At 43.7% G+C, this 17507-nt stretch overlaps 1 protein-coding gene across 2 annotated transcripts in view; it reads right to left on the bottom strand.

Moving 5' to 3' along the window:
• Window positions 1-17507, bottom strand: part of LOC115090489 (acylamino-acid-releasing enzyme-like) — a 157656-nt gene that overhangs the window by 88096 nt on the left and 52053 nt on the right. For both annotated transcript variants that reach the window (XR_003856405.1, XM_029599658.1), the window contains exons 7-9: window positions 15881-16018; window positions 7601-7692; window positions 6123-6163 (exon numbers count right to left, since the gene is read on the bottom strand). Coding sequence is in view for 1 of the 2 variants with exons in the window: in XM_029599658.1 (XP_029455518.1) it covers window positions 6123-6163; window positions 7601-7692; window positions 15881-16018 (271 nt within the window). In the remaining variant the exon portion in view is untranslated. The remainder of the gene's footprint in view (window positions 1-6122; window positions 6164-7600; window positions 7693-15880; window positions 16019-17507) is intronic.

Here is a 17507-nt window from a genome sequence, read left to right as displayed (position 1 = left end):
GGCCTTGAGCACTGGCTGGATACGACCATGGATCTTAACGTTAGCAATCAGGTGGGCGGCTATATTTTGAATTATCTGAAGCAAGTGAATCTGATATTTATGAAGACCAGTCGACAAAGAGTTATAATAATCATTGCATGTTGTGATAAGCATCTGTACTAAGATGCAAAGATCATCTTTGACTAGAAGGAGCAAAGATACCAAATATTCCACAGGTGAAAAAAATCAAGTACTCATATTCTCTCTCATCATTAGCAAAGAGTCAAACCATACTCCAAGAATTTTAACATCAATACTTACAGAAATAGAGTAAGAGGCAATCTGAAGTTGTGGGCTATCCAGTTGCCAATGGGGCTGCTTCAACCATAAGGAAAAATGGGTTTCTTGCCTGCTAATTTTCTTTCCTTGAGTTCTATCAGACCAAGCCAGAAGGATGGATTTTCTTCTCTATCAGAAGATGGAGACAAGAGAATAAAAGCTTCTCTGTAACAACCTACATAAGGTACTGTGTCACATGTAGTCCAGTGGCATAGCCATGGGTGGGTCTGGGTGGGTCATGGCCCACCCACTTTGGACTCAGGCCCACCCAACCTGGGTTGTCTGACACTGAAACAGCAATGCCATTGTGGGATCCCATCTCCGCAACAGCAAAGAGGACTGGAACTGCAGTGCCATCATGGGATCCCATCCCTGCAATGGCAAAGAAGAAGGCTGGAGCAGCAATGACATCATGGGATCCCATCCCTGCGACAAGGAAGAGGAGGGCCAGAGCAGCAAGGCCGTCACGGGATCCCATCCCCGTGACAGCAGAAGTAGCAGTTTGGCTATATCTAATGAAAAGGCCCCGTGTGTGTTTAGGTGAGAATGGGAACTTGAATTATGTGTATGTGGGTGAGAGTGGGAGTCTGGATGTGTGTGTGCGGATTAGAATGGGAGCCTGGGAGTGTGTGTGAGACTGGAAGCCTGAGTGTGCATCTGTGTGTGTGAGAATGAGAGCTGGGGAGTGAAAGTGAGAGCTTGTGTTAGTGGTAGAGAATGTGAATGAGAGCTTGTGTGTGGGGGGGAAGAGTATATGAGAGTGAGAGCTTGTGTTTGTGGTAGAGCATGTGAGAGTGAGAACTTGTATGTGTGTGTGTGAGAGAGAGGGAGGAAGGAAGGGAAGAAGACAGTAGGAGAAGAAACAGAACAAGAAGAGAGACTCTAAAAAGGAATTAGGAAATGACCAACAAGTGAAAAGTGGGAAAAAAGAGACTGGGACCAACTGATTAGAAAAATACAAAGATCAGACGACAAAGGTAAAAAAAAAAAATATATTTTGAGATTTTAGCAATTTGAATATATCATCTTTACAAATGGCATTTCTTATATTTTTGTATTTTGCTCTTTCTTCAGTATTCCTCTGTTCAGGGTCTAGTTTCTCAGGCTATTTCGGTTTCATTTACATGTTTCTGTTTCTAATTTGTAGTTTCTTATTTCTATATTAGGTAAGGGTCGGTCTTTGTTTAGCCTGTATGTGACTGAAGTGCAGTATTTCTGCTAGCACGTAGTTTCTCTGAAGAAGTCCAGCTTGTTCTCTTATTCTAGCAGGTGATGTATTAATGTTCTAGGGCCTGGTGTAGTATCTGCATTGCTGTTTTTTCATAAGGTTACTGTTATTTGAGTCCTGAGAGACAGTGTTGTGACTGTATGGTATTGCAAGATTTTAGATGTCTCTTTTTTTGCAGGAGTTTGTGTTACTTAAAAAAAAATGTTTAGCAGTGGAGGGATATTTTTTGCTGAGGTGACACCAGAATTTGAAATTTTTTTTTCATGTTGGTTTTAATATGATTTGTCAACTCTGATCTGCACATGTTCTGATGATTAAAGCTATTTTATTGTATTTATGATGATTTCTGGCTGTCTGCAATGAGGATTCATGAAAGAATACGTTGATTTTTGTTTTATTACGTGATTGGTTGGATCTGTTTGCTTTCTTTGCTTTTTACACGATATTCTTGTGCATTTATAGACGGCAATAAATATAAAATAAATTAATACAGATTAATAAGGAATTTTTAATGCTGGTGCTTGAAATAATTGAGGTAAAATGTATTAAAGTTTCATGCATGATGCATAATGGCTGTTGCAAGCTATTTAGAAAGCTATTGCAAGGTGCAGTATATGGCATTATTTATCAATAAGAATACAACTAAAAGGTCTCAGACCTGCATACCTACAGCCCACCCATGTTAACCTTGTGCCCACTCAAAAAATCAGTCTGATGCAGTCTCTCAGTATTTCACTATTAAAGCTAAATCAATCAACACTTCCCTACATGCAGAGGTAGTGAACCCCAAACTAGGCCAGAGTCCCTTTGAGTGGACCTGAAAGCTAGAAAACAAAATTGTATGAATAGTACATACATACACACACTACAGGACAATATTTGGGATTCTGAATTGGTCTGTTAGGACTCCAGAAAAGAAAATTAGCAGGTAAGAAACCAATTTTTCCTTCCTTATTGTCCACCATACCAGTCCAGATGGATGGGATGTATCCAAGCCATCCTTAAACTGGGAGGGATCCTGAAAGAGATGCTCTCAAAATGCCTGCCCCAAAAGCAGCCACATCTGAAGCTTGAACATTCAATCTGTAATGTTTGAAGAAGGTATGCAAAGAAGACTAAGATGCCACTTTACAAATGTCCTATGGTGATATTAATTGACATTTAGCCCAAGAGACCGCTTGACTCATCTAGCTGAGTGTGCCCCAAGGCCTCCAGGGATCACCAGTTCCTTGGAAACATAAGTCAAAGCAATAGTCTTCTTGATCCATCTGGCAATAGAAGCCCTAATGCCTTCTCACTTTTACAAAAAGATGACCTGACTTCTGAAAATTGTTCAAATACCTCAGGAATACCTTCCATATATCCAGAACATGAAGCTCCTTGGACTGATCCCCAGAACTTTATTCCTGAAAGACGGTAATTCCACAGACTGTTTCAAAAGGAAAGAAAAAACCTTAGGCAAATAAGACAGAACCGTATGAATCGAGACGCAGCCTTCAGAAAATTTGAGAAATGGGTCCCAGTAATTCCAAGATATGCCTCGCTGAACAGATTGTTACCAGAAAAAAATGTCTTCAGCATCAGATCCTTCTCTGATGTGCTCAAAAGAAATGTACACAAGACCTTCAATACCAAACTGAGATTCCATTTAGGGACCATTTTCCTAACTGGAGGACACAAATGCTTCCCTCTCCTCATGAATCTGGGTGCAAAACTAAGGAAACCCTTGCATCTTTCCTCTATAACATGAAAATGCTGTCACTTGAACCTTGAAGGAATTCAAAGCTAAACCTTCTGCATACCTTTCTGTAAGAAAGAAAGAAACGACAGAACTGATGCTTCAAAAGCAGAAGCCCCCATCTCCAGGCACCTAATCTCAGACACCTTCCAAACATGGACACATGCTACAGAAGTGAAATTCTTCCTGGCCTGCAGCAAGGTAGAAATCACCTTCTCTGAATACTTTTTGCCTCTCATTCTTCTCCTCTCAAAAGCCAAGCCATGAGACAAAAGCAAATTTGACCCTGATGCTGTAAATCTAGGACATGACTGAGTCTCAGTTGGCCCTCTATGTGGACCCTTATCAAAATTGTCAAACCAAGATCATTTAGTTCATCTGGTACTACGAGAACCACTCATCCCTGTTGCCTCTCTATCCTTCGAATCACCCTTCCCACCAGAGGCCAAGGTGGAAACGTGTACAGAAGACAATCCTGAAGCCATGACTGTGACAGGACATTCAGACCTTCCAACCCCATTTCCTTTCTTCAACTGAAAAATTGAGTTCTCTTGGCATTTCCTCTTCTTGTCATCAAGTCCATCTGAGGCTCTACTTACTTGAATATGATGATGATGGAGTACACCATGTCTGTCAGTTTCCATTCCCTGGCATCCAACAATGTGCCTGCTCAAGCAGTTCGTCTGCACATTCTCCATCCCAGCAATGAGAGATGCCAAAAGAGCTTTCAGATGGTGTTCTTCCCATCGGAATAAAAGACTTATTTCCAAGGACACCGTCAGACTCCTGGTACCCCCTTGCCTGTTTATGTATGTCACCGCCATTGCACTGTCCAAATGTATTCTCACCGCTCTTCCCTACTTAGAGGAAGAAACCAGCAAGGTTCTTCTGATTGTCCTTCTCTCTAAACAATTTATGGACCAAGCTGCCTCCAACACACTCCGAAGAGCCCCCCCAGGCACTCAGATTGGCATTTGTAATCACTACTGTCCAATCTGGAATCTCTGAGAGCTGCCAGGTCAGACAGCCTGACCTCCTCTTGAAGAGGTAACTTGAACTGGTAATTCTGCAACTGAGGGTTCTACCTCAAAAAAAGAGCACTCTGTAATGGCTTTATGGGTGCCCCCACCCAGGGAACTATATCCAAGTTCTGAGTTCCTCACCAACCTCGTGACACATATTGGGGCAACCCCTGACTAAAACTTGAGCAGTTCTCTCCTGGGTGAGCTGTCTTCCTCTGTCCTGAAATTCTCCATTAAATTCTACATTCTACATTAAGTTTGACCTTTTACAATTATCCACTATACACTAAAGGCCTTATTTTCAAAAGCATTTACACACTTAAAAATGGATTTTACACATGTAATTGCATTTTACCCACGTACGTGGGCTTTTGAAAATTGCTACAATATAGGCCATTGAATTGTCCATAGGATATTCACATGTAAGTATACTTTATGCGCATAAATGGCTTTTGAAAACTGTTACAATAGTAATTACATTTACACGTGTAAATCCTTTTGAAATTACCTCCAAAGGGGCCAGTTTTCAAAGATTAGGCTTCTAACGTTTGGAGATAGAGTCCTAAATTGGTCCTTTTGAAAATTTTCTAGGGCTATAGGATCCTAAAAAGTGAGTGGCTGCAGGGATGGATTTAGGGCAGGGAGATAAATTTAGGAGCTTAGCGCTGATTTTCAGAACTAGGCACCTAATTTAGGAGCCTAAATTTAAGTAAATGAATAGTAAGTCTAAATTTAGAATCCTTAATTGATGTGAATTTTTAGCTGAAAACTTAGATTGCTAAGTTCAGCTGAAAATCAGTGCCTAATTTAGGGATCTAATTTATGAGCTCTGTTTTTTTATTTTAAAATCAGCCCCTAATAGGTCAGTATTCCAAGGGATATAGCCAGCTAATTAAGGGCTTAGCTGGCTTTGAAATTTGGATAGATGGCTAAATTTACCTGGGCAAATTCTGGATGGACCTGGGGGCAGGGTGAGGATGGGGCCAGAAAGTTAAGACAGCTAGCACTGATTTTCAACACTAGCCATCCAGTTTGGCCAGACAAATTTAGAAGCAACAATACCAATCCTAAATTTATCCCACCACTCTTCCTCTGGCAATTATTAGTTAAAAAAAAAATGCCCACAGAGCCTGCTCTTAAAATATTTTAAAAAACAGTCACTGGGGCTTCCCAACCCCCGGGCTCCCTTCTTCCCATGACCCTTAAAAATAATATTGCAAAAGTTATCCCCCTGAAGTGGCAGCCCCGCCTTGCTTTCCTCCCTCATTCCTAATACAAATGAAAAGCTGTCCCCACACAGTGGCGGCTCCCTTACTTTTCGCCCTCTATTCATTTTAATTTTAAAAACTGCAGCAGGGATCTTCTTTTCCTCTCGTCTCCCCCCACCACCCCTGCCACAGTGTCAAAAGGGACTGTATGAAAACTGTCCCCTAAATTTCTTTACTACAAATTAGTATTTCAATATGATGAGCTAAAATGATGCCTGTTAAAATGCGATCTAGAGTACAAAGAGTGATTATATAGTCCTGTGCAAACACTGGAAGCAAGCATTTAATTTAAACCCATTATCGTTCTTACCATATTGTAGGTGCAACCCTCCCTGCTGTAACTTTCATAGAATAAACTGGTTTTGATGCTAGCAAATGTAGAGCACGGCATGGTAGCACTATAATACCCTAGTGCTATCAACCTCATACTACACAGCTGCTTTAACATTAGTGCTGTAACTTGTAAATGCCGAGCTTGGGAAAAGGATGAAGCGCTGGCTGAGAGGCAGGGGGAATTAAGGATGGGTCAAATGCCAGAAATCACTCACCACAGTGGCCACTGCTGCAGTTCAGATGAAACAAGGCAGACCTGGAAAACATGAAAACACACTGACACAAATCCCAAGGTCTGCCTGCTCGCGGAATATCCATGAGGCTACAGCACAGGGTTCTGCACAGTACAAATGAGATACTGACCAATCCAAAACCACAGGACTGGTCAGGAAGAACGTTCATGCAGACAACTGCTGGAACAGGCTGGTTTTAAAAGCAGCTAGGGAGAGGCATGCATGGATCCAGTGACTGCCACCCACATCTAGATCCAGTGACAGGGAGTCCTATGCACTAATACACACTGGAATCTTTTATCACCTGCTCCACAGTCTTGCAGAAAATGAAATCAAAATCCATGAAATATTATGGAAAAGTGCCCAAAATAAGTCTGTGCCAAACATCAGCTCTAATACTAATTGCTAACATCACATTCCTTGTAAGGAAAATAAGTTGTAAAAGTATGGGGATATAGGATTCTGTATGCCCCAAGCGATCTCTCACTGTGTCACAAATTCTCATTACTGATTTTCTGTACAGCAAATATTAGAGGTAACCAGCACTGTACAGAGATACAGGGAGTGCAATTTTCAAAAGCATTTCTGTCAGAGTAGCAGGTAAAGCACTGTTTTACACACAGATGTGGGCTTTTAAAAAATTGCCCACTCAGTACATGGGTAAACTTAGACAGAGGATAATTTTATAAAACTGCATTCAACTCTGCTTTGAAAACAGCAGGTATGCGCAGAATCCTGCGAGGCATAGGTGCACACATTCATGCCTGCTTGGGAGCAGGTGTACATGCACATGTGCACATTTACATGCACTTTTTCAAAAACTGAAAAGTGTGCACGGAAATTATTTCCCTGCCCTAATTCCACCCCTGGGAACACCTCTGTCTGGTACATGCAAAACTACGTGCAAAATTGCTTCAACATGTGCACAGTCGCTGGGGTAATTTTCAAAAATGTGTTTTATGCGTGTAAATGCTTTATAAAATCTGGCCCATTTCCCCCTGTGGCTCTATTTCCCCCTTCCCCCTAATAAGGTGGTTTTTTTGAGTCCCAGTTTTAGATTACTGACATATCATTACGTCAAGTAGACTTGGGAAGTTATTGCTTATCCTTGGGAGTGGACAACAAGAAATGGATCTACTCTTTTGGATCTGCCAGGTACTTCCTACAGATCCAGATTGTTCTTTGTCAAAGAAAGGATACTGGGTTCAATAGACCTTTGTTCTGACCTAGCCTGCAATATATGTTATATTCTTATGTTCTATGTGTTTTTATGCTAAATTATGTATTTTATTGTTATGTTATGACTATTGTGTATTTTGATTATTGGGTTGAAATTATTCCAAGGAAAGCAGTATAAAAGTATAAAATAACATTGATTTGCCTACTGTCCAGTATAAAAATGGCATTATTATGCTTGTACTTTGAAAAGTTTTCATATGAAGCAATACTTTAATACTTACCGCCTGTTGGAGCAGAATTTTAGCCCCAGTCTGAATGGTTCATGCCACCATCCCACAAAAACAATACCACTGTCATCCAGAAGCCATAGCGCCTAGAAAACAAGTCAGTAATGAGGTTCTGCAAAACCTTACTGCAAGATGACATCACCAGTTATAGCTTTCAAAGCTCAGTCCCATACATTTTACGCAGTACAATACTATGCACCCCATACCTTTCACATCTTCTTCCCATGGATCTCTCTCACCACAGCTTTATGTATTTGTCCCTAACTATAGCTTCAACATCGCCTTCCCATAGGCCTCTCTCACCACAACTTCATGTAATGTCTCTAATCTCACCTCCTATATCTCCTTCCCATGGACCTCTCTAACTATGACTTCATGTTCTGTCCACGACCACACTTTCTACATTTCCTTCCCATGGACTTTTCTCATCACAGCTTCATGCACTGTCTCCAACCACTGTTTCTGCAACTCAGTTTCATGGAACTCTCCCACCACAGTTTCATGAGGTGTTTAAAATCATGAGAGGTCTGGAACGGGTTTAAAATCACGAGAGGTCTAGAATGGGTTAATGTGAATCAGTTATTTACTCTTTCGGATAACAGAAAGACTAGGGGGCACTCCATGAAGTTAGCGTGTGGCACATTTAAAACTAATCGGAGAAAGCTAGGATTGGATAAGTTCTTGGAGGAGAAGTCCATTACCTGCTATTAATTAAATTGACTTAGAAAATAGCCACTGCTATTACTAGCAACAGTAGCATGGAATAGACTTAGTTTTTGGGTACTTGCCAGGTACTTATGGCCTGGATTGGCCACTGTTGGAAACAGGATGCTGGGCTTGATGGACCCTTGGTCTGACCCAGTAAAGGCATGTTCTTATGTTCTAATGACATGAATCTCCACACAGCTTCATGTAATGCCCCTAATCAATCTTTCTATAAGCAAACTGCATGGAACTCTCACACCAAGGTTTCAGTATAACATTCCCAACCAACATTCCTCCAGCTCTGTCCCATGGTACTCTCTCACCACAGTTTCACGTAACACTTCCCAACCATTTCTGCAATAGCTCATCTCCATGGATCACTCACACCACAGCTTCATATAGGGTCATTTTGAAAATCCTGCTAGTTGCATGCACCCGTGGACTTCTATACATGTGTAACTTGCAGCTAATTTTCATAGAGAAACTCCCCAGCTCCCTAGCTAGATTCCCCCTCTGTAAATTAGTTACCGCAAAAGTAAGTGCATACAAAAGACTTGCATACTTTGCATCTGCTATTTGCACAGGCAGCTGATCAGGGGCAAAACAGTACAAGATCCGTATTCAGAAGTTAGCCAGCTAAATATTTATTTGGGCACTTATCCAGCTAAATTCTAGCCAACTAATAAGTTAGCCAGCTTGAATTTAGGTGGTTAAGTTATGGGCATGCCTGGGTTTAACTGGGAGGAGATGAGTTAGCCGGCTATGTTAACCAGCTAACTCTGATATTTAAAGATAGCCGGATGAGTTAGCTGGCTAAGTCAGGTTTGGCTGAAGAGCTTTTCTAAAGTTAGCTGCTTAAAGCCAGCTGGCTATATTTAGTAGTGCGGCTACACTATTGACTATGCCTCTGAAGTTAGCTGTATGTTTATCCGGCTGCCTTTGCTATCCGGACAGTGACTGAATATGGACCTCTGCAAGTGCATTTGAAATTGAAATGTGCGCTGCTTTCCTCTCCAGACCGAAGCACGCTCTTGGGAATGCCGGTTTTTAACTTGGCTAAAAATCTGCATGCTGTGAAAGCAAACAGGTACTTTCAAAGCGGCAACAAAGGGCTACTTCTAGCCAAGCTAGCTTATCTGGGGAAATGGTTTTGAAAACTGCCCCCCCCCCCCCCCCCCCCCCATTGTCCCATCCAATGCTTTCTTTTTATAATTTTTTTAATCACATATACAACAGCAATAAACACCAAACAACATGATAGCAAGTTAAACCTGTTGTCATATAGTATTTGAAATAAAAGAATAATCAAATAAAAAAAGTGCCTTTGCACCTTTTTCCATTTTATATCACAAACACTAGTTAGCTGTGGCCATTCAGTTCTCTCCATACCATCTTATGCACACTTCCAAACATTCATGCTGGAACAGAAATCCAAAATTTCCTCAAGGTCATTATTTAAATCCTTTCCCCAGAGTACTTTAGCTTTTAAACATGTTGTGCAGTAACATTTTTCCCAAGCTAGCTGGTAACCTTTCAATACCTTCCTCCCTTCAATCACTGCATCTTGTCTCACTAACTGCGTCCAACGTGACATCTGCTGATACCACAAAGTTACAGTAGGTGGGGTTTCCATAATCCAATGTATTAACATGCAATGCTTAACCAACAAAAGGCTTATGTGTAGCAACTTTTGAAACCCATTTGTCAAAGTTTTGATCTGTTCAATAGATCCTAACAAAAGTATATCACCCTGCAACTGCAATCAAGAACAGGTTAAGAACATAACATAAGAACGTGCTACACTGGGTCAGACCAAGGGTCCATCAAGCCCAGCATCCTGTTTCCAACAGTGGCCAATCCAGGCTACAAGTACCTGGCAAGTACCCAAAAACTAAGTCTATCCCATACTATTGATGCTAGTAATAGCAGTGGCTATTTTCTAAGTCAACTTGATTAATAGAGATAATGGACTTCTCCTTCAAGAACTTATCCAAATCTTTTTTAAACCCAGCTACACTAACTGCACTAACCACATCCCCTGGCAACAAATTTCAGAGTTTAATTGTGTGTTCAGTGAAAAATAATTTTCTCCAATTAGTTTTAAATGTGCCTCATGCTAACTTCATGGAGTGCCCCCTAGTCCTTCTATTATCCAAATGAGTAAATAACCGACTCAAATTTTCCCGTTCTAGACCTCTCATGATTTTAAAGACCTCTATCATATCCAACCTCAGCCGTCTCTTCTCCAAGCTGAACAGCTCTAACCTCTTTAGTCTTTCCTCATAGGGGAGCTGTTCCATTCCCTTTATCATTTTGGTCGCCCTTCTCTGTACCTTCTCCATCGCAATTATATCTTTCTTGAGATACGGCGACCAGAATTGTACACGGTATTCAAGGTGCGGTCTCACCATGGAGCGATACAGAGGCATTATGACATTTTCCATTTTATCCACCATTCCCTTTCTAATAATTCCCAACATTCTGTTTGCTTTTTGGACTGCAGCAGCACACTGAGCCGACGATTTCAAAGTATGCTGTTAAGCTGAACGTTTTGCTGAATTTGTTGCAGCATATTTTCCCCAAAGGTTTGCGATTTGTTACATAGTAGGAAACTGAACCAGTGTCCCACTTTCTGTTTTGTATTTAAGATCAGTGTTTTCTATTTCCATCTTATATGTTTTGGCTGAATCTATATATCTGTTGCAATGGCATAGTTAGCTGGAGGTATGACCCCCAAAGACAAAAGCAGACGGTGCACAGATAAAATGAGACTGGTGGGTTTCTAAATGGAGAAGAGACCTTCCCCTAGGGCTGAGCCCTCGGGTGCTCGTGGCCAGCAGGAGTTGGACAGGAACAACAGGAAGCACAAGGCACACACACTCAGGTAATGTAGAACCCAAACCTGGAGACGCGGAGGCACCCACAGAAACAGCTTAGGACCATTGCAGGAGGACTGGATGCACAAAGCAAACTTGGACAAAACAGGAACATTAGATACACAAAGCAATAGGACCAAACAATAACAAGAAACATAGGACACTGTACCAGAAAGGCACAGGGAACATGACCCTGAAAGACTGTGGAAAATGCGGAAGTTGTGATCACCGGGGCACTCCTTTTCCAATTGATGGAAAGCCCGATGCAAGAAAACTGGACATTGTGGTAAAAGAGAAAGCACAAGAACGGCATTGCTAATTGAATTGCTAGTACCAAGCAACTATTCTGTGGAACGAATGGAGAGAGAGAAAAGATCCTCAAGTATCAAAAACATGCATTCGGAGACGCAGAAAATGTGGCCGAAAGATACAGAAACATTCCCAATTGTATTTGGTGCCACAGGTCTGATTATAAAGAACTGCCAAGTGCACCTTGAAATGGTGCCTGTCCTGTATATATTACATACCTATGAACTCCAGGAGGAGGCTTTCTTTGGTATAATGCAAGCATTAAGAAGGGCATTAGCAGTAAATTTGAAAAGACTGAGATCATATACAACATATCCTAGCTTATGAGTGAAGTTCATACCTGTATGTGCAAAAACTGACTCATTTGGAGGCCTTACCCCGAGAGTGACCAGAAATATTTAAGGATCATCCTCCAGGTCTAACTTAGTCTGACTGGGGTTTATTAGGACCTTGTGCTGGTCCCTTGGGGACTGAAGGTACTGTTGAATCCACAGTTGCTTGCTGCAGGGCCCACTGCTACAAAAAAAAAATAAGAGTTGCTGCTGTTGAACAGGTGCTTCCTGCTTTGGAGTCATCTGCTACATGAGCTTCTGCTGTTCTGCCATTCTCTGCCTGAGCTACTGCTGAAGTCACAGCCTGTTGCTGCCCTGCCAGCCTCAGCACCACTGATTGGCCAGCAGGGGCCGCCACTTTAAAGGCAGCCATCTATCCTCCCACTCTGGACCTGAGTGCACCACTTCCTTGATGTGCTAAAGTCCAACCCTTCCCATTACAGGATCTGAGCCTGAGTCCCATGGAGCCAGTCCAATATTGTGCAATTTCAGCAGATATTTAATTTGTAATGTTTAATTAAAATACCTCGCTGAATATAGCGTTAGATAAATACAAGCGTGGGGAACCTTTGGTTTCCCTTCCAAAAGGAATGCACTACATTGCTGGGGAAGTCCAATGCAGATTTAGTGAATAGAGGGTTGGGTCTTACTCCCCCCATGTGGGAGCTGCAGATGCTGTGTTCCAGCTGTTTATCATCCTCAAGCACCAGCAATCCTCGTGGATTTGTAGTTATCCTTTCGAGCAGACAGGAGCCCCCTGTCTCCTGCTGTGGATCTTTCTCCTTTATTTATTAGAAAGGAGTTGGGACTTTTTTCCTTTTGGGATCAGCCTCCCTTATGATCCGATTTTTTAAAAATTCCCTGTGAGAATCTGGACCCCCTTGTTGCAGTGGATTGGGGCATCCCGGTATTCAAGCGATAGGGGAAGACCTGCAGTGCGCTCTTTCTTTCAGAAGATGGACCTGACAGTGACCCGAGGCAGAGCTGTCTCAACTTTAACTTAACTGTTTTTGGACTATCTCCTCAGTTTTGGGAGGCAAGGAAGTTTTTCCACCCTTCCTGCCTCTGCTCTGATTTTTTCCCCTTTTGGAGTTACAAATTTGTGCTCCTTGGAGCTGAGTGCCCTTGGCACCAGGAACTAAGCATCCTCTACACTGGGAGAGAGGTGCTCTTCACTTTGAAGGGACCTGAAGATTGGAGGAATCACCACAAGAGGGAGCTCTTCTGCCCATTGCAGAAAACAAAAAGAAGCTGGAGGGATTTAGAATGGTGTCTACCGCAGATTCAAGTCAGGGGTACTTGAGAGGAGAGTGCCCATCAGGTACTAACTAGGAGAACTAACGTGCTACAGAAGATTTTAGGAAAGGACTTAAGTTCTAATAATATATTGGGACTCTATTCCAACCACCTTACAGTGGGCAGAAGCTGGGATAAATTTGATCTGGGAAGATTAAGTAGTTTGAGGTATATGGAATGATTGGGGGGGAAAAAAAAAAGGATTTCAAGTTTTATGAAGTGTGCCTCCAAGAAATTAAGAGGCTTTGATCTAGAGGTAAGGTCTCACGTTTATTAAGCTTTCTACTGTCCTATTATTTACTGGCTTTATTTGAACAAGAAACGAAGCTTTAAAAATTCTTCAGTCATCTAAGCAACTATCAGTAAAAGAAGTTGGACACCATCCTGCTTCTCAGTGTGTTTTGTGGCTGAAAGGACTGTGGTCATTATTAGTGCTGTTTATAGGTGTAACAGACAACTAGTTCTGTTACCATTAAGGCCTTTGTGAAGCCTTGGTTCAGCTGGTGAGGATCAGGTTAGTGAATGGGGGGAGATTACCATTCAAATGCAGTCCCCTCCCTTTGAGGGGTCTGGAATGGCCATCCAGACCCCTTGGAGGTTTCTTAAGCAGCTCGCTTCAGAGGTTCGGGAGGTAGTTCCTTATGGTCTGCTGAGAATCAGCAAGTAGAGAGGAGTTTTGCTTGAGTTGTTTTTCAGGCCCAGTCAGTCAGAGAAGCCAGGCAAACCCTCCCTGGGAAACTGAACAAGGTTTTCCTTATCCAGTCTACTCCCTGGTTGGTTCGAGTTTTCCTTCTGGGTATATTTTTCAGGTTTAGAAATTTAAATTGTAGGAGCCTTGTGAGAGAGAGCCTATACACCTCCTGGGCCCAAGGCAGAGGGGATCCTGAGTGTGGGGCTGTGCAGGTTAGGGATAACCTGCCCTTTTTACCCTCAGTGAGGAAAGGAGGTGTCAATGACCGGATCCAAGGAGGAACGCTGGTGTTAGTTTCTGTTGACAGAAAAAGGACTTTGATTTCAAAATCCAGGAGGAAGTTTTGTTTGCTTCAAGAGGATCCCTGCCCTCAGGGATCTAGAAAGAAAAAGACTGTGTAAGAACCAAAGAGATCCAGAAGATTTGCTAACCGTGAGTAAGGGAAACCATCAATGACTGAGGACACCCATTCAGTCACTGAGAACATCCCCTGGGGATACAAGATGTACTCTCTGTGCCATAGACCATTTACTATTTTTACCAGATTGGAAGGGGTTTTTGACTGGCAAGGAGGCCCTGCCCACCTGGGGACACCACTTAACCAAACCCTGGAGGATGGATGTTTCCCTGGCCCTGGTATGTGAGTCCTGCACAGACAGAGGGAAGGAGACGGTAAGAGAAGAAAACAAGAGAATTCTATGGTGCTACAGTTTAAGTTATTGTGCCATTCATCATCAGCGTTTGAACAGTAAAGACTTTAATTTTGGACACTAACAAAGTGATTCCAGAGTGGTTATTTGAGCACCTAATACACAGTGGGCTGGATTTTAAAAGGTACGCGCGGGCATACATTTGCGCGCCTGATTTTATAACACGCGTGCGGTTATAAAATCCAGGGTCGGCGCACGCAAGGGGGTGCACAATTGTGCAACTTGTGCGTACCGAGCCGCACAGCCTTCCTCCATTCCCTCCGAGGCCGCTCCGAAATCGGAGCGGCCTCGGAGGGAACTTTTCTTCCACTCCCCCACCTAACCCTCCCTTCTCCTTCAACTACCTTCCCCCTTACCTTTATCCTATAAGTTGTGCCTGCCTCTCGGCAGGCATAGGTTGCACGCACCGTCTGATGGCCGGCCCGCGATCCCGGGCACAGCGGCAAATGGCCGCTGTGCCTGGAAGCTCCGGCCTCGTCCCTTTTTTCAAGCCCAAGGACATATGTGCGTCCCAGGGCTTGCGTGCGTCGCTGAGCCTATGCAAAATAGGCTTGGCGCGTGTAGGAGGAGTTTTAAAGGGCTACACGCGTATATTACGCATGTAACCCTTTTAAAATCCGCCCCAGTGAGTGCATGTATCCCTCTCCCAGGGCCTCAGACAGATCCCTCTCCCTGGGACAGCAGAAAGAGAGAAAGTCACTCCTAGCACTTGGGCCCTGAAAGTTAACTCTTCCTCCCCCATAAAAAAGATCCACACCCTGGGAAAGGAATCTGTGAGAAGACTTACTCAGGTGTCCCTGCCCTGAAGAACTATAAATACGTTTACGTCCCCACCAAAGTGTGACATAGCTCCCGAGGTGGAGTTCCGTAAGGATGGAATGGGACTTATTCTGGGCTATGGCAAAAGGGGCCTTGGAACCATTTTTCTTCTCCACTAGGGGTCCTGGAACTCAGGTTGCAGTTGCTGTCCATGGAGAGGCGGAGAGATTTAAGAGGAATTGTGTGCAGAAAGGGTCCATCTCTCTTTTCCTATGTGCCCCTGGGTGCCAACTACAGGATCCATCCCGCCCAGGGGTTACACAAGAAATGCAGGATCCTGTATATATATGTGCATGTTTATGATGGTTCAGTCATTTATTTTATTTTAGCTTGACTTCTCGCTCTATCAGAGCACAGTGTGAGTTACAATTCAGTTTACATAACTGATTACAGTGCATCCAAAATAAAAAACATTCCCTCCTATAATTCATCCGTTACGATACCCCCACCATGAAAAACCTCATCTGTTCAATCCACCACCCCCCAATCCTGAAGCTCTTGTATGATCCCAGGTGCTGTGTCATGTTTTCTCTCACCTGTCCTGGCGAGATGTAATCAGGAACTCCCTCCAGCACGGAGATGTTACTGCTCTCGATATCCAGCACACACAGAGCAGGTATACTCTTATTAACCAGGCCTTCTCCCCAGTCCTCATGCAAAACAAACTGGTCCCCCTGTGATGCACACAAAGACAGAAATAAAGGGACCAGCTCGATACTGTAATACAGAAAAGGAGTGCAAGAGAGAGAGAGAGAGAGAGAGAGAAAAGGAAAACAAGCTCCTGTCTACAAAGAAAGAGAAACATAAGGACCCATTCCTCCCTGCAACACACTTATATCACATTACACATGTGTAGGGTGTATGCTGATTTGATATACCTGCAGGACTTTAAGGAATGAATTTGAAGATGATTCTGAAATGCAAGGATTCAATAACTGGCTTGAAACCTGGGTAAGGACTATTTATTTATTTATGTGATTTATATTCCACCTTTCAGGCACTTCAAAGCGGATAACATTCAGGTGCAGTAGGTTTGTCCCTATCCCCAGAGGGCTCACAATCTAAATTTGTATCTTACAAGCGGTCAAGCTTCATAAGAACATAAGAAGTGCCATGCTGGGTCAGGATCGAGGTCCATCGAGCCCAGCATCCCATCTCCAACAACGACCAGTCTGGGTCATAAGTACCCATCAGATCCCCAATAGTCAGGGCCGGAGGAACCACTAGGCGAGCTAGGCCTGTGCCTAGGGCGCCGAGACTTAGGGGGCGCCGCAGTAGGTGGCAGAATTTTGAAAGGGCAAAAAGTGCCCTTTCAAAATTCTGCCAGCCCCGCCTCACCCTGCCTCCCCCTCCCAGTGCCACCCTCCCGACGCCCCCCTGGTGGTCCAGCGGACGGCCTGGGAACAATCTGCTGCTCCCAGGGCCTCGGCTGCCACTAACCAAAATGGTGCCGGTGGCCTTTAGCCCCTACCATGTGACAGGGGCCAACCAATGGCACCGGTGGCCTTCAGCCCCTACCATGTGACAGGGGCCACCGGCGCCATTTTGATTAGTGGCAGCCGACAACCTGGGGCGGCAGATGGATTCCGGGCCCCCCGCTGGACCACTAGGTGATTTGTGAGTTTTCTTTTTTTGGGGGGGGGGGGGGGGGGGGGAGTCGGGGCGGCGCAAGGTTGAAGGTGCCTAGGGCGCCCAATCCTCGAGCACTGGCCCTGTCAATAGTTGATCTATTTTTTGTATCTCACTCCCAAGGATGAGCGCTGGCTTTCCCAAATCTATCTGGCTAATAACTGGTTATGGACTTTTCCTTCAGGAACTTGGTTCAATCCTCTTTTGAACCTCACTTTGTTAGTTGCCTTGACCACATCCTCCAGGACAGATTCCATAGCTTGATTGTGCACTGAGTGAAAAACTACTAAGTTTGGTTTATTTTATAGGGGGAGTGTTGCGGAACTGGACCCTTGGGTCGAGGGGGAGTTGGCGCAACCCACAGGTCCCCACTGTCAGCAGGTGGAGCTGACTGGAGCAGAGGCCCAAAAGGAACTTCACCAATAACAGCCCTTGTTCCACTTAGGTTGAGCCTTTGGGTGCTGCAGCAGGCTGGACTTAGGTGCAGGCCTCTGTGGAGGTGCAGATCCGTCACGTAGAAGGTTACAGGCCAGT

Source organism: Rhinatrema bivittatum, chromosome 4 (genome assembly GCF_901001135.1).
Source record: "Rhinatrema bivittatum chromosome 4, aRhiBiv1.1, whole genome shotgun sequence".
Lineage (NCBI taxonomy): Eukaryota > Metazoa > Chordata > Amphibia > Gymnophiona > Rhinatrematidae > Rhinatrema > Rhinatrema bivittatum.
This window is presented reverse-complemented; position numbering and strand designations above follow the sequence as displayed.